Source organism: Penicillium samsonianum (genome assembly GCF_028829775.1).
Source record: "Penicillium samsonianum strain IBT 33392 chromosome Unknown utg000006l_segment0_segment0, whole genome shotgun sequence".
Classification (NCBI taxonomy): Eukaryota; Fungi; Ascomycota; class Eurotiomycetes; order Eurotiales; family Aspergillaceae; genus Penicillium; species Penicillium samsonianum.
In genome coordinates this window covers 890,001-916,583 of record NW_026643264.1, presented here as the reverse complement: position 1 = coordinate 916,583, position 26,583 = coordinate 890,001, and the positions used below count along the sequence as shown (strand labels likewise).

General features: G+C 45.2%; 10 protein-coding genes across 10 annotated transcripts; 9 read left to right on the top strand and 1 right to left on the bottom strand.

Moving 5' to 3' along the window:
• Nucleotides 1–1,696: 1,696 nt before the first annotated feature.
• Nucleotides 1,697–2,626, bottom strand: N7471_010491 (nucleic acid/nucleotide deaminase domain-containing protein; the record flags this gene model as incomplete). The annotated part of the gene is made up of 1 exon (XM_057283210.1): nt 1,697–2,626. The coding sequence occupies one exon, from the start codon at nt 2,624–2,626 to the stop codon at nt 1,697–1,699; it is 930 nt and encodes a 309-aa protein (XP_057132189.1).
• A 1,619-nt stretch (nt 2,627–4,245) lies between these two features.
• Nucleotides 4,246–4,583, top strand: N7471_010490 (uncharacterized protein; the record flags this gene model as incomplete). The annotated part of the gene is made up of 2 exons (XM_057283209.1): nt 4,246–4,388; nt 4,460–4,583. 2 exons carry the CDS (start codon nt 4,246–4,248, stop codon nt 4,581–4,583), a joined length of 267 nt encoding a protein of 88 aa, XP_057132188.1.
• A 39-nt stretch (nt 4,584–4,622) lies between these two features.
• On the top strand, nt 4,623–5,105 carry N7471_010489 (uncharacterized protein; the record flags this gene model as incomplete). The annotated part of the gene is made up of 1 exon (XM_057283208.1): nt 4,623–5,105. The coding sequence occupies one exon, from the start codon at nt 4,623–4,625 to the stop codon at nt 5,103–5,105; it is 483 nt and encodes a 160-aa protein (XP_057132187.1).
• A 324-nt stretch (nt 5,106–5,429) lies between these two features.
• Nucleotides 5,430–7,508, top strand: N7471_010488 (uncharacterized protein; the record flags this gene model as incomplete). The annotated part of the gene is made up of 1 exon (XM_057283207.1): nt 5,430–7,508. The coding sequence occupies one exon, from the start codon at nt 5,430–5,432 to the stop codon at nt 7,506–7,508; it is 2,079 nt and encodes a 692-aa protein (XP_057132186.1).
• Nucleotides 7,509–9,927: 2,419 nt separating this feature from the next.
• On the top strand, nt 9,928–10,192 carry N7471_010487 (uncharacterized protein; the record flags this gene model as incomplete). Its single annotated transcript, XM_057283206.1, has 2 exons — nt 9,928–10,005; nt 10,037–10,192. 2 exons carry the CDS (start codon nt 9,928–9,930, stop codon nt 10,190–10,192), a joined length of 234 nt encoding a protein of 77 aa, XP_057132185.1.
• Nucleotides 10,193–10,996: 804 nt separating this feature from the next.
• N7471_010486 (uncharacterized protein) lies at nt 10,997–12,330 on the top strand (the record flags this gene model as incomplete). The annotated part of the gene is made up of 2 exons (XM_057283205.1): nt 10,997–11,984; nt 12,314–12,330. Coding segments are annotated over 2 exons (990 nt in total). The 3' UTR covers nt 12,316–12,330.
• A 3,552-nt stretch (nt 12,331–15,882) lies between these two features.
• Nucleotides 15,883–16,237, top strand: N7471_010485 (uncharacterized protein; the record flags this gene model as incomplete). Its single annotated transcript, XM_057283204.1, has 2 exons — nt 15,883–16,019; nt 16,195–16,237. The coding sequence occupies 2 exons, from the start codon at nt 15,883–15,885 to the stop codon at nt 16,235–16,237; spliced, it is 180 nt and encodes a 59-aa protein (XP_057132183.1).
• Nucleotides 16,238–19,727: 3,490 nt separating this feature from the next.
• N7471_010484 (BCS1 and AAA domain-containing protein) lies at nt 19,728–21,217 on the top strand (the record flags this gene model as incomplete). Its single annotated transcript, XM_057283203.1, has 2 exons — nt 19,728–19,938; nt 19,986–21,217. 2 exons carry the CDS (start codon nt 19,728–19,730, stop codon nt 21,215–21,217), a joined length of 1,443 nt encoding a protein of 480 aa, XP_057132182.1.
• Nucleotides 21,218–24,192: 2,975 nt separating this feature from the next.
• On the top strand, nt 24,193–25,146 carry N7471_010483 (ankyrin repeat domain-containing protein; the record flags this gene model as incomplete). Its single annotated transcript, XM_057283202.1, has 1 exon — nt 24,193–25,146. The coding sequence occupies one exon, from the start codon at nt 24,193–24,195 to the stop codon at nt 25,144–25,146; it is 954 nt and encodes a 317-aa protein (XP_057132181.1).
• A 466-nt stretch (nt 25,147–25,612) lies between these two features.
• Nucleotides 25,613–26,550, top strand: N7471_010482 (uncharacterized protein; the record flags this gene model as incomplete). Its single annotated transcript, XM_057283201.1, has 2 exons — nt 25,613–25,842; nt 25,893–26,550. 2 exons carry the CDS (start codon nt 25,613–25,615, stop codon nt 26,548–26,550), a joined length of 888 nt encoding a protein of 295 aa, XP_057132180.1.
• Between the last annotated feature and the right edge of the window lie 33 nt (nt 26,551–26,583).

Sequence of the window (26,583 nt, the reverse complement as noted above, 5' to 3'; positions counted from 1 at the left end):
TCCATTTCCCACATATTGAGACTATGTTTACGTCGAAACAATGTTCGTAGGCCTGATTGAGGCTCTGTGACCACTCGCCCTATTGCTGCGTTAGAATAGAATCATCAAGAAGCTCTAGCAAGGTACTGGGGTTATATACCTGGGGACAGGTGAGCTTTGAAAATAGTTTCAAGAACTTCTTGGCATCTTCCCAGTCGCGTAGTCTAGATCCACCCCCCATTAGGTATTGATCTAGACGATAGCCATGCTCTCCCCATGCTTGAAACACGCGAAATCCTTCTCGGCCAATGGCTAGCATGAAGGAATCTGCAAAAGACGAATAACGCATATCAGAAGATACCCTTTCGGCTCGTTCGATCATTTCAACGTCGACTAAGCTGACTCCCAAAACCGTTGTTTCACCAATTTTGCCCTTGATCCCCTCGTTTTGATAACATTTTTTTTATATTCTCCAATGGGCTGAAGATTGAAGTTGAACAGCACACTTTTCTGTGAATAAAAGCCCCTTGCTGTGATTTCCCGAAATCTGTCTGTTTGCCTACCCCTTCCTGGCCGTGGACCGGGACGTGCCGTGCCGAACTCCCCGTACTTGAGCTTCATCAGGTCACGTGCATTATGTAATACTCCAGGTGGCACTATAATGATGTTTGCCTTGTTGGCATGAGGATCCTCCATGTCCGATGCTTTCAGACTGCCAGATTCAACCTAGCTTCTTGAAGGATCGAGTACAGTACTTTTCGAAATCAGCTATACCTCCAAACTCTTCCTTCTTGATTCGAAGAAACTAATTCCGACGCGCGCTAGGCTGGGTTAGGCTACCGCCTCGGAATTCTGGCAAAACTGTCATCGTAATGATTGTATGGCCAGCAATGAGTCATTGTCACAGTACCGTATATTAGATAGAACCACTTGGAATTGCTTGGTAGATCGCCAGCTAGCTTCCCCTCTCCCGTCAGCCACGTTTTGCCTCTTTCCACCCATTCCTTCCACATGCGGCAAACCACCGTTTTCGCTTGCCAGTCATAGTGCAATAGCCCGTGCTTACCCCATGGAGGAACTAAACCTGGTAGGGAAAGATGTTTTCGTCTACCTCCATGAATTTTGCTATCTAGTGCACTTTCCATTCGTTACCAGCCTCAATCCTAACCTGGTACTCCCAGCTAACGTTTTTTACAAGGATCGTGATCAATGTGAGAGATGAACCAACTTCGCCTCGATGATGCAACGCAGTTTACGAGCTACGAACCATGGGAACATCACTCGGATTACGTCCCAACGTCTGGCTATTCTGGTAGCCCCTACGCAGTGCTATCGGACCTGAGCCCTTCCTCGTTGAGAGCAGTTGAGAATAGCTTCGACCCGACGAGTGAACCAGCCTCACCTGACCTCAAATTTCTCCAGTTGTGTGAGTGGGAAGATGGGAGAGTCTACGACGGGGACCCACCAACGTACATCCACAACCGGATAGAGTGGCGAGTGACAGCCAATAATAGGGAGGTGTCAAGGGACACGGAGGAAGATGTCGTTTTGGCACCTAGCGCCTTCTGGCAGCTGTCCTCGGGAAAAAAGTTAGAAGCCTTTAAATGAATACATGGTGTAGATTCAATTCATTCATGCTATTAAATTGCTTCTCGCTGATTTAAATACGTGTTCCTCGAGATGTATAGAATAAGGTTCAGCACGTATTTGAGCTCCTTCAAGTGCTGTCAAAAAGAGGGACTCCCCCATTTTCCGAGCCAGAATCTTCATCAAATTCCGTTTCTGCATCTAAATTATCCGAAAGGTCTGTGTCGGGAGGACTGTTGGACCTGCTTTGATGAATTCGTGAATACGTACTTGGGGGAGTCTCGGGACTTTCTGCACCGGATACCTCGAGCGAGTCAGAGCTGATGCCAAATTGCTGGATATTCGTGATGTTTGTGATTGAATCTGGATGCCAACGGTTTGGTGGTAAGCGTTGCAAAACATGGGTAATCACTTGCTCGCGAAGGTCTTGGGTCATCTTAATCAAGATATCCTTTTGTTGCCTAGCGGCAGGATTTTCGTTGTCAAATTGTTGCACATGTGGGGGACTCCACTTCGTCCAAATTTTGCGGTGAGAAGAAGACACCATCACACGGGCTGGATGATATTTCAAGTACATTTCGCAGCAGAGGCAAGCTGGCTTACTACAAGCGATGAAACGATCGTCACCCGCGAATGACTTTTGCATCTTGTAGAAGTACTCCAACACTTGGACCTCTGCATGGACATCGAGCAAGGAGCCATCATATGGACGCAGAAAATCTTTAAAGATCCCGACCACCTTTTCCAAGTGGAGAAGACCACCCTCGAGCATTTTTCTTTCACTATCATTGTTCTTGAACATTCGGTTCAGAATTCCCCGAAGGTTGGTATGCGAGTCGCGAATGGGTGGAGGTACGGCGGATGGTGCATAAATCTTACAGACAGCGTAGTTATCAAGGAGGTGACTCAGGTCCTGGGTATCCCGAAGCAGCTCTTTAATAGCCCGTATATGGTGTGCAAGCCGGCCGATGTAATGTCGTACGAGGATAAAAGATGAGCGCCTGCTGGTAGGGCCTGACCGTCTCTCATCTTCCAAACCCCTGCTCAAAATCTCATTCATATGATCGGAATGGCGGTCGTCGTGCGCGAATTTGCAAAGTCTGAAGTGATCATCGAAGCCAATAGCTGTTTGCAGCCATTTAATCAACCGCGAACCTTTGAATCGATTAACAAATTACAAGAGGATCTATATTGATAGGTGAAAGGGACGGACACACCGGAAACTGCATTTTGTCTGTTCAGCTTGGAAAGACAGTCTTTTACGTTTCTGCGAAGACACTTGCTTTCCTGTTCGATGCGCTCAGCAGCAAATCCAATGCATAGCTGAAAGAACATTGATTCTCTGCAAGTATCATTTGTGCCAGCTTGAGGGGCTATGGCCCGCAAAACGTTGAGGACGTTTTGGAGAAACGTAGCGATTTTATCGGTTTCGTTATTCGAAGCCACACAGAAGTTGTAGCACGTATTGAGCTCCTCAAGCCCAATTGCAGTGCATGCGCTGCCCCCTTTTTTGAATTCACAAATGTATCAAAGATTTTGCAGAAATCGTCGGCGTCGCGCCCGGGTGACATCAAGCTCGCAAGATGAAGTTGTGTGGTTGTCACGTGTCTGTCCAAGTGCATTCAAAAGAAACAGCTGCTCGTAAAATCGACCGAGAAGCCTCTGGTATGGGTCAAGCCTGGGGCGACCGACACGTTTTGGATCGATCTCTAGATCTTGATTAGAGTTGCCGAGCCCATACTTCTAATATTTGGTCTCTCCCGCTTGAGCGCCAATTTTGACTTCCTGTTAAAAGGGTAAGTGAGAACATAGGTAAGGGCCGACGGAGGACTTTGTATATTTATAGTTAGGCTGCGGCAGCATCCGCAAGATCCGCGGATGTAGTAAAATAGGTAGAATCCGCAAATCCGCAGCTTGCGGATGCGGATGTCAAAGGAGGATCCGCGATGATCCGCTGGCATCCGCTAGCATCCACATATACATATTGGGAAATATCTCAAGTCCGCAAAATCATAAGGAAAAACTAATTTCTCTCTATCTTTCTTAGTAAACATTAATTTGATGGAAAATATAACTATTTGAGGCTTTTCTTAATCTAACAGTGCTATTTTCAATAATGATTGGAGGGTATTAAGTGTGGTTTGGAAGTACTACAGGGCTTTGTGAAGAAATATAGTTCATTCTTCATGTAACAAATATATATTTCCGCGACAACAATGGAGATGGACTGGTAATCCTTAAATTACAAACTACCAACACTGATTAAACTAGTAATTTAGGAACATTAGATAATTAGAATACCATATAGATTCAGATACAACATTGTTTCTCAATATTTCATATAGTAAGTGGGGGGGAACTGAAGGTGAGTACTGTTACATATACCCAGAACACTTGTATACTATTGATAAAAACAAAAGTATGTCAGCAGCATAAATGTCACGTGGCCAACTAAAATAGGATAATTTAGCGAGTTTTATGCTAGTGCGGATGCGGATTTTGAAGTAGGATCCTCAAATCCGCAAGTTGCGGAGCGGATGTGAAAGTTGGATCCGCAATTGCGGATGTGCCGCAGTCTATTTATAGTCGGATATTCCAACTTTTGACCCAACAGATGATACCAGGTCAATGATTGGCTGCCAGCCATATTCCCAATAGGTCCAAGTACACCATGCCACCATGCAGGAGGTCGCTATGCAGGAGGCATACGATGCGGGAGGCCTACGATGCGGGAGGCCTACGATGCGGGAGGCCTACGATGCGGGAGGCCTACGATGCGGGAAGCTCGAAATGTGGAACGCTCACCATGCGGAACGCATGCAGTAAGCAATGAAAGGTGGAGAATCGTAATTTCCGGATCTGGGGACACCATCGAAAGATGATTAGTTAGTAGACGGCCTGGCGCGCTTTGCCGCAGCAACAAGAATCGGAACCTGAGATGTTCCGTCCCCGATGACGACTTGGATCTTAGCGGCCCCTTTCTAGCCATTGACGAACCTTGCTCGTTGACAACCTGACGATTTGATGACCGTAACTTCTTACCATTGAACTTCAATATGCATTCAGTGGCACAAGTACCAATACAACTGGGGCAAGCAACACTACGGCTTTGGCTCAAGAGCTTGAATCTTCCTCGGCAGCCCCAAGCGTCCTGGCATCGAGACAGACTTCGCGAGGAATTTCAGGAGCTCCGACTTGCAAAAACACATTTCTCTAGATTGAGTGAAGCTTCAGACGTCATTTTCTCAATTACACGCGCTCAATATGACGGATTTCCATCTCGCCGGATTCCTTCTCTCTCGGGGTACCGAATCGTCCCAATCTGTGCTTACATGTTGGCCAAGTTCACCTCGCGATGGTTCTTTTTCAAAGTAGCTGCTCTCATGTGCAAGGAAGAACGCTGGAACTCGATACATGAAGTGGTGAACCCGAGCAAGGATGAAAAGGTCGCTTCTGTGGCCTGTCGCCATCAAATGGACCCCGAAATATTCCAGCGAGTCAGCCGTGGCCTCCGACGTGTCTGGCCTCTTCTACCTTGATCACCGCGCTGCAGCTCAGGGATTCGGGATATTCATTGCGCGACTTAATACATGGTCTTGCATGGCCTGCTGGTGATACGTGGCACCTTGTGATCGCCGAGTCGCTCGCTTTGTTTTCGCTCACTTTGTCTGATTTCGATATTCTCTCCTTTTTCAACGCCTACTATACCTACCGGTCCACGTGTACCCTTAGACCGCTACTTTCTATAGAAGATCATGATATAAACCTTGCTAGTATAGGGTGTACTTGTCTTTCTCCATCGAGAACCAACTTTCACAGTTACTTTGCTTGATATCAACTCCTGTTCTACCAAAGCTTCAGTCATGCAGCCTCCCACTGTATCGTGTCTCAATGGCAGTGACAGCCACGATCTCACGTCCACCAACCCGGCGTCAGCCGACTGTCCAAAACCAGTCATCATTGGCCTCTATGGCCTCCCTGGATCTGGCAAATCATTCTTGCTGGATATTCTCAAATGTGGCCTGAGTCATGCCGAGTTCTCCTTTTATGATGGCAGCCAGGTGATTGCAGCGGGCACGCCTGGGGGGCTTGAAGCATTCCAGAAATTGAGGGAAGATGACAAAGAAGGGGTCCGTGATCGTGCGATTCGAAGGATCAAGCAAGAGAGCTCCGACAGTGGGAGAAGTGCCATAGTCACTGGACATGCCATGTTTTGGGCCGAAGACGAAGTTGCTGGTCAATTGGTGTATACACCAGCTGATTTAGACACCTACACTCACATTTTATATCTTGATGTGCCGGCTGAGGACATTGCGGAGTATCGGTCGAGTGATCAGAAACGAAGTCGTCCAGCAGTGTCAATTACTCATTTGATCAAATGGCAGCAAGAGGAGAAAAAACAACTGCGTCACCTTTGCAGGTCCCACGACATCATTTTCACGACCATTACCCAACGCCAGGTATCCATGGGGAAAATTGTTCCCTTCATTCAGGATCTTAAGACCCATACAGACGATTTGAATTCCAGACTGGCCCAGCAACGCATGGACGACTTCATAACGACCGGATCCGAGCGGCCGGAGACCGTGCTAGTCTTTGACGCCGACAAGACACTCGCACCACAGGACAGCGGTGAACTATTTTGGGAGCTGGCTTCCATACCTTCGGCTGAGGCGGACGAGAGATTCCCCTTGAAAAGTTTGTTTAGCAGCCCTTTGCACTACTCATATACTGCCTTCCGCCAAGCGACCTTCCTTTGCGAAGAAGTCATTGGCGACAACAAAGAATATGATGATTGCTGCGACAAAGTGGCCCTCATGATCAAGGTCCATTCTGAGATTTTAGATCTTCTGCACTTAGTGTCAGGTCAGACTCATGTCCGCGCGCTGGTGTTAACCTGTGGACTTCGCAGAGTCTGGGAGAAGGTTCTGAAGAGGGAGGGTCTGGCGAAAACAGTTACAGTGATCGGCGGGGGGCGCTTGTCCGACGCTCTTGTCATGACACCCGCACTGAAAGCGGCACTCGTGACGCGTTTGCGTGATGTGCACGACTCTTATGTTTGGGCCTTTGGCGACAGTCCACTGGATGTGGAAATGCTCCAAGCGGCCAACCAAGCTATTGTTGTGACGGGCGACAAAGCATTGAGAAGTACTAGCATGGACGAGGCTTTGACAAGATCTATCGGAAAGGCCGGATTTCGGCCGCGCCAGGCTGTGCTCCCGTCAAATGCAACTGCTCGCCTTGATACGTCCCGGCTACCTTTAGTACAACTGACGGATCAATTTTTTGTTGACTCTTTATTTGTCCGGCGCCAAAGCCTTCATCTTCTTCATGCTACTGATCGTTTTGCGGCCAAATTGCTCATGACACCAATGCGCGATGCAGCGATCTCGGGGCCAGCACTGCGGGATGCACATTCCCAAGTTGGATGGTATCTTGCCACTGAGTTCTGTACCCAAATTCTTGGCGTTGAGACGTGCCATATTACCCATGTTCAAGGTCATAAAACAGATGGTTATCGAATTCTTCATGAGGAAGAGACCTTGATTGTGCCTTTGATGCGAGGTGGTGAACCAATGGCATTGGGCGTGAACAGGGTTTTGCCACTTGCCATGTTTCTTCATGCAAAAAACCCAGGCGATATTCAGCATAAGCATCTTCAAGGTCGCGAGACAATCTTTCTCGTTGACTCGGTAGTCAACACCGGCCAGTCAATCTTGGAATTCGTGCAGCACATTCGAAACCTTCATGCCTCTATCCGCATTATCGTCGTTGCTGGTGTCATCCAGGCAAAATCGGTTTCCACCAGTATGATTGCGCAAGAGCTCTCGCGATTCCGGCGTTTGTCCTTCGTTGCTCTTCGCCTGTCGAATAATCAATTCACCGGCAAAGGGCCCACCGATACGGGGCACAGACTGTTCAACTCCGTGCTCCTTGATTAGTTGTATGCGGGAGTGTGGTACCATGTGAACATTTTCTTCGTTGGCTCAATTATGTCGTGGTAAACTTGGAAATATTTCTGTCTTTCCTTCGTGCTGCATAGTAGGAAAAGATACAGTTCGCATTTTCTCGCCATGGTTTCCTCTTTGCTGTGAAATCACAAGAACTAGGCTTGAGTACTTCAAGTCTTACCTTATCCTAGACTAGTTTTGAGTATCGATGAGAGTTAGCCCTGGCTTGAACAACAAGATATAGGTACTGGAATTTGTAACGCAGATCACCGATCGAGCATCTAATACGTCTCACGGCTCTGGTAGGTGGTTTAAGTCTTTTACTAGAAGTGGGTCGCAATAAGAAACCTAATGCTGCAATTCCATAGAAGTCTCTACGTGAGACTTAACGCTGTGCTCGTTGAGAATCTTTCCCGATGCTTCATGCATTCGGCCAACAAGTGCCGGCCTCACGGGGACCATTTTAATAGAAACCAAAGTTGTTCTAGTTTTAATTTTAATTTTTTCTTAAATATAGGTATTAATTTTGACGAGCTTTTCTATTGAATGCTTAATATCCTAGGGTTCCTAGGTGTACTTGTTGGATTGGGCTCGGGTTGGCCTTATAGATCATACTCACCATGTCGGTGGTGGTGACTGCAAGTAACATATCCCCCATGACACGCACCATCCGTGGGCGCAAAGCTACACCACCCTCATTTATCGAGTCAGCTCATGGGTATTTGCGAGCCCGTTCGTGTGTGAAAGCGCGCCGTTCACGCTTCTTTCACATCTATCAATAGCATTGGTCTGGTCAGCCAGTTTACAAAACCACTTGCATGTTTCGCGACACTCCTCCAACGATGGCACGCGGCCAAACAGGCAGCCAGCTTCTCTTTTAGCTTCGCCAAATCGACCGTATCCAGGATGATATCAACTTCGACTTCACACATCAGCACCAAACGGGTGCCTGCGAGTGCTCTATTGTTCTGACCTGAGGTAATGGGCTACGTAATGAAAGGGAGTAGGACATCTAATACCAGACAAGATGACATCAACGAAAATAGTGGCGCTGGAGAGATATACCGCTTTACAGCTCTCCAACTTCGAGATGACATGAACACCTGGTGATTGAAATGTGGTCGGTTACTTCGAAACTGATATAGAAAACTGAATATGCTGACATGAATCAACCCTGGACACTTCGACTGAAAATATACATGTGATAACCCATACCATGTTGAGGGTTTGTATAATGATATATCGCAGTCGCCTAGGGTCGACACCCTGTCACAAAAGTCCCTGTTTTTGGACCCTGCAACCACTTTGATTACTCGGAACGCTCTAAATATCACCTTGACCACAATGCCCACAAAAGAAGCACTGTTGGCAATACCGCGGGGAAATTTGGAGCCACCGGCTGTTAGGACGCGTCTTACATATGATGTTTGAACTTTGAGTTCACGACAAGTTCCAAATGCTCAAATGAAAGATAAATGTGAGAACATTGTTGCATGAGGGGTGTTTAAGGTGTGTTCCCCGAGTGCCTACGCAGGGGTCCTTTCGCCGAATGGGTTTAGTAACATGGCCTTCCTTGAGATCTGAGAGAGAACAGATCCGTGCTTGAAAACCCCGCTTCTATTTCACGAAATAAAGCCCACTCATACTTGCATAAGGTCTATCTCTTCTTCTCAGACGCACGGCACCTTCCAATTTCGTAGAATGAGACATACCAACAATGACCCATCCTACAATTTGGTTCGCCAACAGGTTCTAAATTATGCTCCTAGAGGTCTATGAGCTTGGCCGATTAACAGAAACCTTTTACAGTACTGGCCAAGGCGCCCATAAGGATACAGACTTGCAGCGCCGCTTCTGTCGATCGGAAAGAAAGAGTGCAAAGTTGGCCCGAATGTGCATGAAAATGGAAAAGACATGTTTCCCGCTCCCTTGAGCAGGTATTTTATATGGCTGTACGTTCTCGGCTCCTTCACGGTTGTTGAGAGTGCCTCACTTGCATGCCCTCAGTCTTTTAGTCTCCTGAGGCTCAACACTTGATGCTTACACGGATTTAAATGCAAAAAAATTTCCATACATATTCAAATAATTCTACATTAAAGGCAAAGAAATAGAAGCCGCAGACGCCAATATTATGGGAATGCGAAGTTCGGATATGCGCTAGAGAGAACGTCTGGTATGCAACAGGACGTTTCAATACTCGTCGTTAGATGGCTGCCACGGTGGGCTTTTCCTGGAGCAAGAAGAGAGAAGATATCGGCCAGGTTCCATAAGAGCGGAAATCTTTGCGACTCAGGGCAGCATCTGTAGGACTGCCCTACGCGGGCGACCACAAGATCTCCGGCACTGCTCTCTTCTTCGATAGCTTTTCGAGGATCGTCAACAATTTTGAGGCACCCTTTATTTGCACCCAATGAAACGTCTGGAAAGATTGGTTGCAATAATTCTGTGTCTGCTTGAGTCCGACAGCCGGCGAGAAATGACCGAAAAAGTGGGCTAACCTCAGTCTCCTTGTGCGACAGTTCAGAGCTGGCAAGCAGCGAGATAATGGATATCCGAAAGAGAAGGATGCCGATGAGAAGATCTATAAACGGCCTGGCATCATTTTAGATGCAGGTGGGAGACAGATGGCCATTAGACTCACTGTCAAAGCCGGTGTCTTCACTGCGACTTTGTAGACTGGCCATGCTCATACTTCGGGCTGATAGAAAAGCTATAATCTAGATTTTCCAGGTTAGAGAATTATTGAAATCCGTGCATGGTCTCCCCGCTCACCTTATAGAAACGGTTGTTATCAGAGATGCAACCACCACAGGATGGGAAATTCTTCAACTGTGATCCACCGTGAGGCTCTAGCCTAGAGACATTACGTCTTATTAATTTATTTACAGGCCCTCAAAGGAAGTACACAAGGAAGTGATTTAGAGCGTGACGTGCCATCCTTTCGCAGATGTGTTGGCCAGGCGGAGTGGGTCGTACTGTTAACTGTCTTTCATGGCAAACACAAGACTAACCGACCCCGCAACAGTAGAAAGAGACGCAATGCATGGCAACATGAGCCCCCGACCCGGGAGACCGCAACAATGAGTATGTCTGTGCACAGCAGAATTACCTTGAGACCTGCACGAGTATCGAGGCAGTATGACATGGCTTCAATATAGCTTGCGTCGAGTAGCGAGTTAGGATACTGTAAGCAAAAGACAGGGATGCAGATTGAAAGGCAAAGGAGAATGACAGGGCGGAAACCGTTGGAAAGCAATAGAAAGGGAGCGAAAGACAAGATAATGGCTAGCGTTGGGCAGCAAAGCTGGATGACGAGATTGCCCACAAATTATCTAGGCGCAATGAGTCAGAAGAAGTGTAGCGAGGAAGAGAAGATGGATTCTAGAGTATATACATCAAGCTTGCAGCGGGCATATTCACAGGTCAAGAAAACTTGTGTCTGTGATCTTCATTTTGCAAACTTTTTCGAGTAGGACATAATGAGCGGAGGACATTCAAGGTCTCCGCTGATCTCCCACCAGCCTAAAAGACTGCGGTTGCTTTACGAGCCTCTCTGCTTGCTCCACACTCTGAGTGAAGTCCGAGGGGATCGAATCAAGCCCGGCGATATATCCCTTGAAGGCCCGGGGTTGACTGCCCCCAGATGTTATCGATCCTTTGTTGACGCCATTGCCTATATATGTGCATACCAGAAGAAACCTGGCTACGTCACCGCCGCAGCCCTCGAAGAGGCCCCCGATGCGATAGTGGTTCTGCTGGCTGCCAACGATGGTATTGATCCGGCAGTCGTCACTCTTCTGGAGAAGGTGCTCATGATACTTTCATGGATTATTGATAAGCCTACGGTTCGACTAGACACGAATGAGGGCCGAGGGGTAATGAAAATATTGACTACCCATGTACTGGACCTCAACACCCCCAAAATTTTCGAATACTACCAGCAGGTGAAAAAGTTTGTCCCGTGGGTGATGGGAAAATTGGATACCGAGCCTGGACCACCACGAGCAGATCACGACAGCATCCTCAACATCCGCGACTGGTTTGCAACGTACTTTTCGAAGGGCAGTACGCAGCTTCAGGAAAACGATATGCCAAGCCTAGCCCTCTCCAGCTATAGGGACCGGGAGGTGTTCAAGGCCTTACATCACACCACCGGGAGCCTTGAACAATCCCGTAATTTCGAGAGACTCCATAAGCTGCTCTACAAACTGGGGAAGCACGTGGCTCAGTGTAAGCGACTGATCCAGGCCACCATTAGGCTTCGCTCAGAGTTATCGCGAGGCTTGCGCATCGAGACGATTGGCGGGTCGCGGGAGGACCGAATCGCTCTTTTGGCCCGTACTTGCAACATTCAGGACATTAGTCACCGTATGTTCTCTGACGCGGCAAAGCGAGATATTTTCCTGCAGCATTTGCAGCAAATTTACTCAGAGAAAGAACTGGACCGGGTGCTGTCCAAGGATATCTGTAAAGGCAAAACGCGCGTGCACGCGGAACTTTTAGTCCTCGATCACTTTGAGCAGACGGGCGGCAGGTTCCTAAACGAGAGGTCTATACTAGCTTTCCCTATTAATTCCACGGTTTTTATATGATATCTAGCTACTTTAGGGGGTTTCAAAGAATTTGATCTTCTAGTAACTGACATATATATATTCCTGGAGCCCAGCGACGTAATTTTCAATACGACAACAATATAAGCTTTCGATTTCGTTAAAATTACTATATGTTACTGAAAATGCTGTCAAGGTGCCCTGGAGCCTGATTTCAGTCGAGAATGGGAATACCATGCTGCACAGAGATCTACGGGTGGTAAGCAGGGGGGTCCGCTCTTGCTCCAAGCTTACCCCCTGCCCGATACTACGACACTAGTGAATGTAATCCATAAGCATGCTGTTAGCTCTACCCCATTGAGTATAGATGCGGACTTGCCAGAGTCTCTTTCCGGACCATGTGGTCCGAGGTAGCTCTATCCTTGCCCCGAGGCTTTCATCCAGGCATACTTGGTCCCACCAGCCGAGACTTATCACTGGTAACTCACATCATCCAGCAACTGTGGCGCCCTTTTTAAGGAATTGCTCGCTTGACTACGATTTAGCCTGTACGCACGGGAGGCAAACCACGTCAATTGGACCGCTCAAACTCCATTCGCCCTTCTTTTATTGCACTAGTTAAAGCAAATCACGATAAATCTCGCATCATGTTCTCATGTTTGAACGTCTGCTGCCTATTGATTGAGGAGCACTACATGTGGCCCATTCAATCGCCTCGCTGAGTTAGCTGTCAGCTTAGAATCGATCTCGATTTCATCAAATAGACGAATGAGTAGCGATGAAATGTCATTTGGGGAAGCTATTAATTCAACAATAGCTTAAATAAAACATTACTAGCCAGCAGTTCAACTCTGATGACATGGCTAGGAAACATCCCAATATCGAATCTCGGATTGGATGCATATACTGAACTTGATGATGACGTGTAACCTCGACTTGTAATATTCCTGTGGAAACAGTTACCTCTATCCTACTGTATACGGGATCATAACCCTTGGTGAATGGACGTACCCGATTAGTTATGGAATAGGCCCAGACAATGGCCTCTTTCATACTTCTTTTGCCCCCTACAAATACTTGCCCAATTTGAACGTAGAGCGAAAATTGAATCGCATCACTTCTATCTCTTGACCGATGACGAGGCCTCTTGGCACATGCATTAGAGTCAATTATATTTTGCAATCGGAAAGAATTGAGAAGTTATTTTGTCGCGGGTAGAGGCTCATCGTGGGTAGGGGCTCAATTTAGAATGTTTGATTGGTGCGCAGGAAACTGCAAGCAGCACAATCAAAAGTCGTTAACAAGGGTCTTTCACATAGAGCGAGTCTACAAACCGTGGTTCTGGATCTGTAAGTATGTTCCTTTCTTCTGAAGTGATGGGAGATGTGGGATAGACGAACGTTCCATAGATCAGCTGAGAGCCACATGTAGTAAGCCCTGTGTCAGGCGTGAAGGTGGAAACAGCTACAAAATCTCTCTGCAGTGCTTTGTTTATCTCTTGTTACAGCGACCAGGGTCGAGTAGTCCATCGGGCCGAAGGAATCCTGGCGGAGATCGTTTTTATGATGCAATATATCACGTGATAATATCAGCCCTAACGCGTAGGGACTCGTGATTATTGCAAGTTCCAATACGTCTGTATTACCACATATCTACCTTTCTAATTACAAGAAAGTATGGCCGGCCTGATTGCTTGGATTCAGCGGCCTTTGCGATCGCGCAAGCTCGCAAAAGATCGTCACCACTTGGGACTATACCTGCTTCTATTACAGCAAGGAAAAATGTCGATCCTTTACAGTTCTGGAAGGACTATGAGAATGAATTCCCGATTCTCTCAAGTGTTGCTCGCGATATCCTCTCTATTCCTGCAGCAGGCGCCGGAGTATAAAAAATCTATTATATGCCAGTGTTATCAACATTTTATCAAATTACTTAAAATACAGAGCCAAATTGCATAAATAATGCAAGTCACGAGGTCGCTCTCGTTGAGTTAACGCCTCCACAATACCAGTTGGCTATCGTTATCGTAATGATTGTATTGCCATATATGAGTCATCGTCATAGTATAGCAATATTACCATCCAGAATTGTTCTGTAGATCTGGCGATCTTGCAAGATCTCCTGCTAAACGTACGTATACCGTAACGAGCGGAGTAACCGTGCCGTAATATTGCAGAGGTACTTCCCTCAACGACCGAGAATTATCCACCATTTTGGGTAGTCAGTTCGTCAAACTCAACAGACATTCATTTCATTTGGCCATCTGCTCTTTGCTACAAAAAAGTTACTATCGAAACTAAGTCGGATAAACGGGGCTGTGACAACGGCGAAACTTGACCTCGAAACTCCATTGGATCGCAAACATGTCACACATACGTTGTAGACCCCTCATGCTACTTCCTACTCCAGCTTCCAAGGAAAGGAAGCATAGAGAAGCTGCTTCAGTGGTTACATGTACATATCATCATATAAAAATCTCAGTAAATCCGCGTTCATCGTGTGCGCGTCGGTACTTATACCGGTTTATTTCACGAGTCAGATATGACGTAATATTACAATCAATGTACTGTGACAGACAGTACATTACTGCTTTTTCGGAGATACCTTGATCCGCCAGATCCAAATATGGCGACAAGCTCTCGGCACGGAAACCTTGGTGTCGAGGGGGAGGGTTCCCACGATGAAATATACTCAAACCTGGCAATAACTTTCGATCAAATTGGAAGGAATATATAGCACAAATATCGATTATTCGTTTACCATTTCTTGAGAGCATTTCCAGGTATTATGTTGGATTTTCACTGCGCGTCTTCCAAAGCATCCTCACATCGAGCGGTGAGGGCGGGAAGCGGTTGCGGAGGGATGCACGTTAGAGAACCTTACCATTGTGAGTTTTACCAATACGCTCGCTATACCTTGATTTCCGTCATAAAATAAAAGACAAGAATTACAAGCATGAACATGATGGACGCAGATTTGCAAAGATTTTACATGACAATTAGTACGTTTTTACGGCTGGAGTAGTTAATGTACATTTACATTTATTGTTTATGGACTAGATAGAGGCATAAGTTACCTAGAATGCACGAGTAACCGATTCGCCATCGGATCAGGTAAAGTAATCTCAGTAGACAGCTAATTAAACCCTACATTCTTCTCTATGGAATTTTGAGAAGATCGAGAGCGTATTGGTGGCATGGTGGGTGGTTGAATTAACTAAGTGCGAAATCATAGACACGTTTTGGGTGCGCAGCTCGCTTGTGGAATTTACGTTAAAAGAAAAACAAAAACCCGTTTTGTACTAAAGAGATATAAAGTCGACCCAATCGCCCATAAAATTATAGGGAGGTCTTGGCTCTACAAAAATCGAAGTTCCCTCATCTCCTACCTCTCTACCAATCCCTCTAGGGTTAAATGCGCTATTCGAGTCCGGTAAAATGCCACACCGGAGCCAAGTATCTGCAGCGTCTCGAAACAGAAAACCACTATCTATCCTACCTCCATGGAAACTGCAAATGATCTATGATATGGTAGTCAGCAAAAGACTGACTAACTATAGCGGATATGGCAGAAGCAGCGGACTGCAGCGCGGAATCAATAAAAGAAATTTGTCATTTGCTTCAAATCTTAGCCTTCCGCGAGAATGAAAATCCTCACCCGCCATCTCTAACAGTCAATATCAATATCTTACCGGCAGGTTCCTCCACACCCCCATCAGTCTCAATTTCGGCGACATCTAAGGCTGTGAATATTCACATGACGGGGAATATCACGGTTTCTGTTCCTAGAGAGGGCGCCATCGAAAAACAAGAAGCATGACCGACGTGAGTGCTATCATGCTGAGACGGCCATTGGAGTGGGGCCGAGAAAATAAGAGCTGTCGTCCAGTTGACTATGTTCTGAGCGAAGCATTTACTAGCGCCAAGTCCGGATGCAAGGCGGCGTGGTTTCAGTACGCCCTTCTTGTCTTATTTTTGATTTTCCTATCTGGTTTTCCCGAAATGACTTCCTCTAATTGATTTCCTCGATTGATGTACAGTTACTTGTGGAAACAGGCATTGATTGTGAAAATAAAGATGTCAGTTCCTAAATCAAATAATTCTAACTAACATCATGTTTACTAATAGCCCACGTACTCGTGAAAGCTGTTCGCGCAAACTCAAAAAGTGAACTCATCCTTAGTACTATGCGTCCCTAGCCTAGATCGGTGACTACGTATGATATCACTACGCCTTAATTAAAACACATCGATTCCTTTTTCTTTCGTCTATCCTTCATCTAGTGTACCGCGTCGAAGAGGCTTTGCACAAGATATTTACCGAAGGAATATCTATATATTTTCTATCGAAGCGGCAGCAAATTTTGTTTCGCTTGAAAATAAGTCAACTGAAAATATACCTTCCAGATTAAGGAAAAGATAATATTACTTAGAGGAATATAAATTTAAATGTATTATGTTCAAAATTGGAATTTCATCCCACGGATGGGGCTAAGAAGGAATGCGCTAATTTATCACTACAGTTTAGTCACAATGACCGACAACTTAACGTATTTCACATGCGAGTGGATCAGCCAATCCAACCTACTAATTTCAAATGCATATATCTCAACCAAAACTCCATTAAATCAAATACACTAAAATCATCTATCTAGCTGAATATCTATTGATTTTATGCCCTATTTTTCCATAGCCACTACACTTTGGTGGCGCCCGTGTATGTGGTTGTAAATAGGCCTCGCCAAAAACATCTCGAGGGCGGGCGGAGGGCAGGTAAGAGCCCGCCCTCGCCCGCGACCTTTCCTAATTTAGCTGTATAATTCTGCTGAATCACCCTCATAGATCACCGTTATCAAACAGTGTTTTCGTACGAGATATTTTCATACATGCGCTCAGAAATTCGAAGAAACTCACTTGTATTCTGATTAACCATAGTAGGTAATGGTATAATTACAGAATTGTAATATCTTGCCCTAGTACAGCAGCGCCCAACTTCGCCTTCCATGTCCCTCCTCTAAATCCGCGAACCCCGCCGCTCCACCCGGTCGACCTACCCCACAACGTACCGTCCAGGAGAAATTGTTCATCTCCACCGCCTATTCCACCATCACTGCCAGAGCTCTGTCGTTCCAAGGGCAAGTGCTTCATGGTGTCACCCCGCCTCAACTGGCCCAAAATGGCTTCCACTACCAACCACACTCAAGTTAAGTCTACAGGATTAAAAAATTGAAACAATATGATCCCTCATTACCTCCTCTTTTTATTTTGTCAATTTGACAAAATGCCCTATAATCCGACACAATCATCAACCGAAACAATAAAAAAAACAAAACGACTGGCAATCCCACGTCCGTTAAGAAGCCCACAAACTGTCGACTAATTGCCCAAAATCAACATACTTTGCACCGACATGAGCACACTAGGTATAATGTCCGGGCTAGATACCTACTTCAAAGGCGTCAAGCCATCAGGCTTCGAATTAGTTGTTTGCACATCTTCGTATAAGTTTATGTAAGTCAATTCGTTTAATAATCACCACTGGAAACCACATCTTCCGATGGTTGAAGGCATATTTTTATTGAACACTAGGTTTCATATCAAGAAATTTCAAACATGTTACATCTACATTTGCTTATTTACGTCTTTTTCGTCAGGCACTCGGTAGATTGCATGTAGCCGCGAACTTCTTGCAAACAAGCAGCAAGTACTCTCAAACCTTTAGGCCTATATGTCAACAAAGAACACCCTCTGATAGGCTCTGGCGGTTCCTTTCTCCTTGGCTAGGTAAAGAGGATTGCAAAAAGGAACTGCACCTGGCATGGCCCTACACGAGCTTAGTGATACTCGGAAAATGATGGATGATAATGGGTTCTTCGGCTATTTACTTCGTACGGGAAATTAAATTTGATGAATTCAGTCATGTAAGATATTTGCTTTGTTGAGCAACATTTCCAAAACAGGGGTCCAATTTTCAGAGGCCAGATACTGTAAAGCTAGTCTATGCTTCGACAGTGCTCAAACATTTTCCAGCAATACTCTCGCCACAACAAATCCGCCACAGCGACTCAAACAGTTATTTTATGTCTCCGACTCTATCTTCCCAAGAGTGTGGAATAGGCCACAGTAGCTTCCGCTTTCTAACTGCAAAGGGCTCACATTTTTACCAACTCTTTCCATAGCTAACAATCAATTCCAGGATGCCCCTCGAGATCTGGCAGCTGGCACAGATCGAAAGGATCGAAATTGGGTGGAGGGCTTGACTTGGACACCTCCGTTGGTATTATGTGATTGATTGGAATCTTTCTTTATGAGTTTATTCAATTGGAGTTTATTCAGTTGGTCGCACTTATTTAAAAACTAAGCCTGCGAAACTTAAACGGAGTAGATTATGCATACTCACATAAGCACGAGCTTGGTACATGTTTCTTGGAGGGCACTTTGTACCTTCGGCATATTACTGCTAGAGTCGCCGTCTAAACCAAGTACGGACTCGATTGATTTAAAACCGGCTTCTAACCTGTCATAGTCATTTGGCCAGTGGGCTTGTTGATGAGTAGGAATGGCTTTCTTAGCTCTGACCTGGTTAAAAAGTGAGTGAACGAGGCTCCTATCATTTTTTACGATAGCGGCGGTGGAAAAGAAAACCAGGCAGCCTGGCGTAGGGGTTCATATTCAATGATTTCTTTCATCTCGAACATGAATATTAGTCTACAAAGATAGAGATGGCATATTAAGGGTCACTCCTTTGGCTTTAATACAATTAAGAAATCTGGGACAAAGGCTCTAATTTTAGTACGAACTAACTATGAATGTGGTGGTGGTACTAAACTTAGCCAGCTTCGTGTTTAATTTTAGGGTAAATCGCATGTACATCAGCAGGCTAGAAGAGCGAAACCAATTTGGATATGAACTTTATGAGTGGATCATGTGGCGAAGAAACAGTGCCTGCACAGAAATAGATGCGAGGCCGATTCATCTTAGGTTCAATATTCGGCTCCCGAAGTTCTGGCCGGAACTAGGTTATAACAACTTCACGTAAAGGCTCTTATTACTGTATTAACGGTAGACGCTCTAGTGAATTTTGTGCTTTCCAAGATTTCTGGGATGGTAACAGAGGCAGGGGTTTATCTTGAAAAGTTGGCAACATGGTTTAATTATGGACGAAACATGGAGCACTCAGTTGTAGTAATATACAGGACGCTAAATTTTATCCGCTATGTAATAAATAAATTAGAATGTCTAAAAATCGGCCAAGATGTCACATAGCAAGATTATGATTAGATTAGAATAATGTAATAAACATTGTAGAAATACCTAATTAGACATTAGTAAGGCTTTAAGCAAACAAGCGCCGACAGTATTGGTTAATGTTCATAATCTGACTCCCCTTTCAAAACTCTTGCGGAACCAGAGAAAACCATCAAATCAAAATCAGTATCCAGATTGGAGGTCCTGAAAGCGTGAGCCTGCGGCTGATACAAATTTTTATTAGCTTGCTCTAATTAAGGCTACGGGACCTGGTCTGTAGGTGGAGAGAGGATGGTCGATTTTTGAGCATCGGCCTACCATTTCTACCTACATAAAGCCTCGGGGTTAAGTTTTTGTCCCCATCAGACGCGAAACCCTCTCGGCGTTCTCATATCATTACCGACTACGTATAAAATGAAAACATCTACCGGTGCAAAGTCTCTTCTTGGTTACCTGAATATCATTCATGCCTTCATTCCGGGTTTTACGAAGATGGCTAGACTTTTACATCGACTCTTAAATGTTAAAGGAAAAAGCCTTACTTACCTCGTGTACCTCATCGGCAGCCTCGCCGTGATGAGGCCGTATGCCGTTAACATGACTTCATGGCTACAAAACTACTTTAGTAAGTTCGCAAATGCGATGGTGTCGCTGTACACTAACCTGTAGCAGCCTCAACGGTCCATATTCATTCCTCGAGTGAAACCCATGATATGTTAACATCTTGGATCGCATCTAGAGGGCTCGAAGATGCTGCTAGATCCTTCATTGCGAAGGTTAATACCACCCGAAGAAACTATGGAGATAGATCCAGGGCAGTCAAGAAGCCCCTTCAATTTTTGCCTTACAACGCAGGTTTTTTCATCTGGTTTAAAAAACAACCGCTTCTATGCAAGATCAACGAGGAGGGTACTGGTTACTCCAAATACGAGAATATCTCGGTCACTTGCTTGGGAAGATCCTCAAATATCTTGAAAGCCCTTTTGAAAGAGTGTCAGGATGAATACCTAAACCATATTGAAAACAAAATTACCATATTTGGCCACTGCAGCTCCCAGTGGAGGAAAGAGAAGGCAAAGGATATTAGGCCATTGTCAACTGTCATTCTGAAGGACAGTGAAAAGAGCCCCCTTATCAAAGACATGAAAGACTTTCTCGAGCCACAGACGAGAAATTGGTATTCTCAGCGCCGTCTTCCCTATCGACGTGGATATCTCTTGCACGGACCACCTGGAACAGGGAAATCTAGCTTTAGTCTCTCAATTGCCGGCGAGCTGGGCATGGACATATATGCCGTTAGCATCCCCAGTGTAGACGATCAATCGCTTAAGACCCTGTTTGAACAGCTCCCAGACAATTGTGTGGTTTTACTAGAAGACATCGATGCTGTTGGTTCGGTTTATTCTCGGGAGCTTGGAGCAGATGGCCCCAATAGTGATTCCAAATCGCATGCAGAAAAGAATGGAGTAACTCTTTCCGGGCTTTTGAACGTACTAGACGGCGTTGCCGCACAGGAAGCGAGAGTTGTCATCATGACCACGAATCATATCAAGAAGCTAGACCCAGCGCTTATCCGACCTGGCCGGGTTGATAAGAAGGTCGAATTTCAGCTTGCTGACAGGGATGTCGCGATGCAACTCCATCGTTTTATCTTTGATCAGCCGATAGCGCCGTCTTCTGAGAGCACACCTCAAGCAAAAGTCGACCCTTCAACTGAAAGACACGCCATTGAGTTCGCTCGTAAAGTACCGGAAGGGGAGTTCAGCCCTGCTCAGATAATGTCATACCTTGTGCAGCACCGACATGAGCCAGGTGTTGCGTTAGACAATGTTCAGAGGTGGATAGAAGCTATGCGTGAAGAAACCAAAAAGGCGAAAGCAAGTACAACAACAACTACGTTTTGACAGTCTAGAAACGAGGTCCAAAGGTAACTATATCAATATATAAGGGAGACAAACTTGTATGTACCATTTACTTAACCTTTAACTCCTAAAGCTCCAGCACATGAAGTAGAAGTTATTCCAGAATTTCAATTTAAATAAGGAATCCTCAATTGCATCCTAGAATGGTGTTGTTCGCTCCTTCTAGCTACTTACGAGCCATGATTCGTGATTGCCAAGCCGTATTTAGCTTACGTGATAAAATTCCCGATCGAGGATTTTCCTCAAATAGGTTTTAGCTAACATGCATTTCTCATTCGCTTACTTAAGAGAGACTCGCCTTGTCAGGTCAAATGAGATCCAACAACCTGGAACAGAAATCGCCACGTGATTTTACAAAATAATTTGCGAAGGAAGCAGAATTTCTGGTACGCACCGCATTAACTTACTGTACAGTGTTGTTAGATGGTCATGTGAGCCATCTTGTGTGCATATCCCCAGATCTTCCGTAGTTTAGGTTCTTTCTTCTACACGCAAATACAATTTTACAGATCTTGGTCTATCTCTCGTAGATCCTCGCTCTGTGCTCTCTTGTTAAGTGTATAAAGCTCTTTCAGATATGCATTATTGTACAAATTTTAATAGCAAGATAGGATTGAAATCCCATAATATCACGTTAAGCTATTAATAGAGCATATTCCGGCTGTAAATAGAAGAACAGCATGCAAGTAAAAGTCAGGTGTCAATACGTGGTGCTATTTAATGACTAACACGATTCCGAGTATAAATAGATTCGTAATTTCCTTGAAAATAGTGTCCAATTTGAAGAATTTCAATATTTTTGAATGATGTTGTCTCCCGGGGACATAGTTTCTTTGCCCCTTTTTACGACAGGTTTAAAGACGTTCCGTCCGCTCCGTCTACTTCGAAAAACCTTGTCATCTGTCTGGGTTGCCAAAAGTTAATCAAGAGCAGTCGATTCTTCGACATGAAGCCCGGCCATTGTTTTTCAAAATTACGACGTTCATTGAAGTACGAGCCCCTCCATACCAACGGCTCTGTCGATCTAAAACTTCATTTATGTGGAAGTGGCATCCTGCTCTGTTTTATTAACTATATATGCCGGCATTCTTCATCCACAAGCAATGCGATCACAGCTTTGGTTTCTGTTTTAGCCAATCTCTTTTGTTTTGGGACTTCTGCTTTTTGCCACTACGAGCTCGACTCGAGAAAGCAGGTCCTGTCTTCTACTTCTTGGTGGACTGTATTGGAATTATTCTGTACATATGGGGGACATCCATATCGATGGTGCTTTTAGAGACTACTGATAGTGAAAACAGCAATTTCAATGTCCTGGGAGCAACACTTGCCGGGCTGGTCTGTGTCATTTATCTGGTGACCTGGCCAAAAAAAAGAGACAACGAGTTTTAGTTATTGGAATGTTTGGAGCTTTGGCTCTATGCAGCATCTCACTCTACAACGCTGTTTTCTCAAACATATCTCTACTGACGGGAGCTTATATCTTAATGGCTTTGGTCAATGGCATCGGAGGGTGGATATACTCCCATGGATCTATTTAAGTCCTGAGTCAAGGTTCAGGCGAGCCCTACGTTGTATCGGGGCACTTAATAATGCATCTATGCTCTCTAGCTGCATCAATATTTCACTCTTCAATTCTGGCTTCTTCGGTCTGTATCTGACAAATTCGAGAGCCTATACGCACGAGAATTCGATCCCGTCTATTCCTCTGAGACCAAAGCCTGGCTCAAATATGTGGTGCTGTCTAGTAATTTAACAAGGGTACATCTTAACATAATAATGTAGAAGGCGAGATGCAGTAGAATTCGAAAACATTTTACTTCTGGGGTACTGACGCTTTGTTTCTCGGGCCGTAATAGAATCGGGGCTTATCCTTACTTGGCCATCTTGTAAAATAATTTTTCCTGTGAGTGGAGATTATCATACCGTTTATCCGAATAAAGACTCAGTCGGATTCGGGTGTGAGCCGAGAAACAAAGTGTGTGTGCCTGAGGTGTAAACTGTTTTCGAACTCTACTGTAGTGATCGAAGTAGACTGAGTTAGCGAACATGAACTAATGCAGTCTCGCAATAGCCTTTTCACATATTTCGGGCCTCTAGGACGAGTGACATGCTGCGTGGCGATCGTTTATCTCCCCCATTAGTATCTACAGTAACATCATAGACCAGTCCAATAGAATATAATCAACTGTTACTTTTGCGCTGCACAAGCACTTATCGTCTTCGGAAATGTTCCGTAGCGTGGATTGCACCACGATTCCGCCCTTTTTTAGTTTGCTATTTGCGCCTCAACATGATCGAGATGCTCTGAGGCAGCCGATTAAAGAACAACATCTGTGGTGTTATATTATGACCAGCACCTCTTCTCTCAATCCGATTCTATCTCGATCTCCTCGAAGACCAACAGCATTTATGCTGGCAATGGTCTTGGATGGATGGGTTTGCGTCTGTTCACTATCTTCAGGGATACTGCGGTAACGTAGAATAGAAGGGTACATTGCTCGGGCGCATTAGGCTCGCAGTAAAACGGACCAGGTAGAGTTACACACGGTGGAGTGTGGGCAGTGGTGTTTGTTCTTTACCCCGTTCAAATGCGTAGTGTGTCAACAGTTTGCGGGCCTCTACTTCCGTAGTTGATATCCTCGATGCCTTGAAATTAACTGGAGGGAAATGAGGATAAGCACATTACCTATCGATCATACCCAGCAGCGACCACTAAAACCAAGGTCATCTCCGCACCTATTATAGAGATTGGTCAGAATGCTTGCAAAGTTGGAAAAGTGATACGAATCTAATTTTGACTACAATGTTAAGAATAGCAGATGTAGATTTGAACCACTGGTACGAGTTTTTAATCCACATAAGAACACTATTCTGTACAACTACTTAGCACTCAGCTTACCGCTAAAGCTTTTATAATTATTCTCAATCACCTTCTCCGCATCGCGTCAAATTATAACATGGCTTTAAACAAACTACCACCAGAGCTGCTTTTAATTCTGGCAGAACATATAACTTCAAAGCCTGATATTAACTCCATATGTCAAACCTGCCACCTATTCTATCAATCCTTCAACCAATATTTATATCAACGGGATGTCAAAAGTTTAGAAAGCCGCGCACTTATATACGCTGCCCAAAGCGGCAATTTCGGCACAGCCATCTTATGTATTCAATATGGGGCTGACGTCAATGTGGTGGACAAGCAGATGAAAAGAACTGCGCTGTCGTGGGCTGCAGAGAATGGACAAGAGGAGGTAGTAAAGTGTCTGCTTTCGAACGGAGTCGATGTGAACTTAAAGACCAATGAAGCTTTGTCACCACTCTCCTGGGCTGTTGCCAGAAAGCATGACGGAGTAGTTCAACTCCTCCTTCAAAATGAGGAAGTTGATGTGAACCTAACTGACTGGTATCACCGGACACCCCTGTCTTGGGCTGCAAGGGATGGTAATGTTACAGTGGTGGAGCGTTTACTCCAAAGGGTAGAGGTGGATGTGAATTTAAAGGCCGACGATGCTTTGTCACCACTGTCCTGGTCTATTGCCAATAAACATGACGCGGTAACTAAACTCCTCCTTCGAAACGACAAGGTTGATATCAACTCAATGGATTGCTATTGCGGAACACCGCTTTCGTGGGCCGCAAAGAATGGGATGGACAAAATAGTGGAGCAATTGCTTCAACGCAAAGAGATTAAGGTGAATCTCACCAATTGCTACCACCGCACACCCTTATCCTGGGCAGCAGAGAACGGGCACGATGCAGTGGTGAGTCAAATCCTTCAAGTACAAGAGGTTGACTTCAACTTTCCGGACTGCAATGGTCGCACACCCTTAAGTTGGGCTGCTAAAAATGGACGCGAGGAGGTGGTCAAATTGCTGGTTCAAAAAAATGGAGTAGATGCAAACTTATAGTATATTTCGAAAACAACTTCCTCCAATTACGCTCACAATATTCCTCTCAGGGTGTCTCCGAAAGGAATTTTGATCTACATTAGGACTAGCCATAACGTAATATGTCTTCTTAGCCACGAATCTGGGTTCAAATGCACGGGCCGTGAGTATTTTGAGGGAAAGCTCGTTTTCGAAATATACTGTAACGGACAGGTGCCGTCGAACATCTCTATCCTGGGCTCCGAAAAATGCAGAATGACTCACGAAACTGTTGCTTGAGAGCAAGATGGTAGAGGTTGACCTTGTATGCGCTCCTGATTTAGTCAACACCCCAGCACATAGTTTTCTAGCGTCTTAACTGATCCATACACATTGTTAGGATGATACTGTACATTTCCGCCGTATCCACTGTTCTGTTCTAGCTAGCAGTGTACGCAATGGTCATTTTCTAGGAAGAACGAACGAGTTGCCTGTGTTTCTGTTCGATATGGAATTGAACGATCCCATTTCTAAGACACCAATTACATGCGACATCGCCTACATTGATCAGCATGCAGAAGGCATTCTCACGCATCCCTCAGATATCACAAGAAAAGAAATTTCTCTTGTTCACACGGAATTTCAACATCTCAAAGAATGGCAGCGGATTTCAGGAGGGGACATCGATGACGTATTTGCGCCTCTGTTCCGACTCTACCGGAAGACTTTTGCGGTTGCGTAAGTTCTTCTAACTTGACGACGCTTGTGACTTAGTCTTACAATGGCAGGTTTTTCCATCTAAACCAGCACGAAGTCCTTGATCTTAGTAATGACCTGACGGTCATGAAGAATATCCTTGACTCTATGGCGCATAGCTCAAACCCTGTTGTTGCCGAATTCGCGCGCTGTCAGCAGAGAGGTCTTCATACCAGCCTTGAAATCTGCAAACGGGGATTCCATTACGCAGGCTACAGGCCCTTTTTACAACAAATTGAACAGCTCAAGGGCAGAAGTCGATCTGAATTGGAGATTTTGCTAGCTTCAGAACCAATCTCGCTCTCCACGACATTGTCGCAGACAACAGTCCCACAATCTAATGTGACTTCCAATATCGTGCAAGAATTGAACGAATTCTCCCAAGCAGTCAACGGTGACACCATTACGCAAATTCTTGACTCGTGCACAGGTTCAGTCGTTGTCTACATTGCCATCTGCAGAGCATTCAAGACAGAAATGAAGGCACAAATCAGAGATTGTTTGAATACGTGGATGAAAAAGATGCCGTATCTTCACTGGCTCAAGCTTTATAGAGAAGCCATCTTGGTTACGGCAGGTCTTGCGGACGCTGACGGAACTCTTGAACACAAACTATTGGATTTTGTCAACCGTCTGCAACACGCATCCGGAGACAAGACCATATATACCGTTGCCGACCTGAAGGAGTGACCTTACGTGACGGTAGACTTGGGATTTTGAATC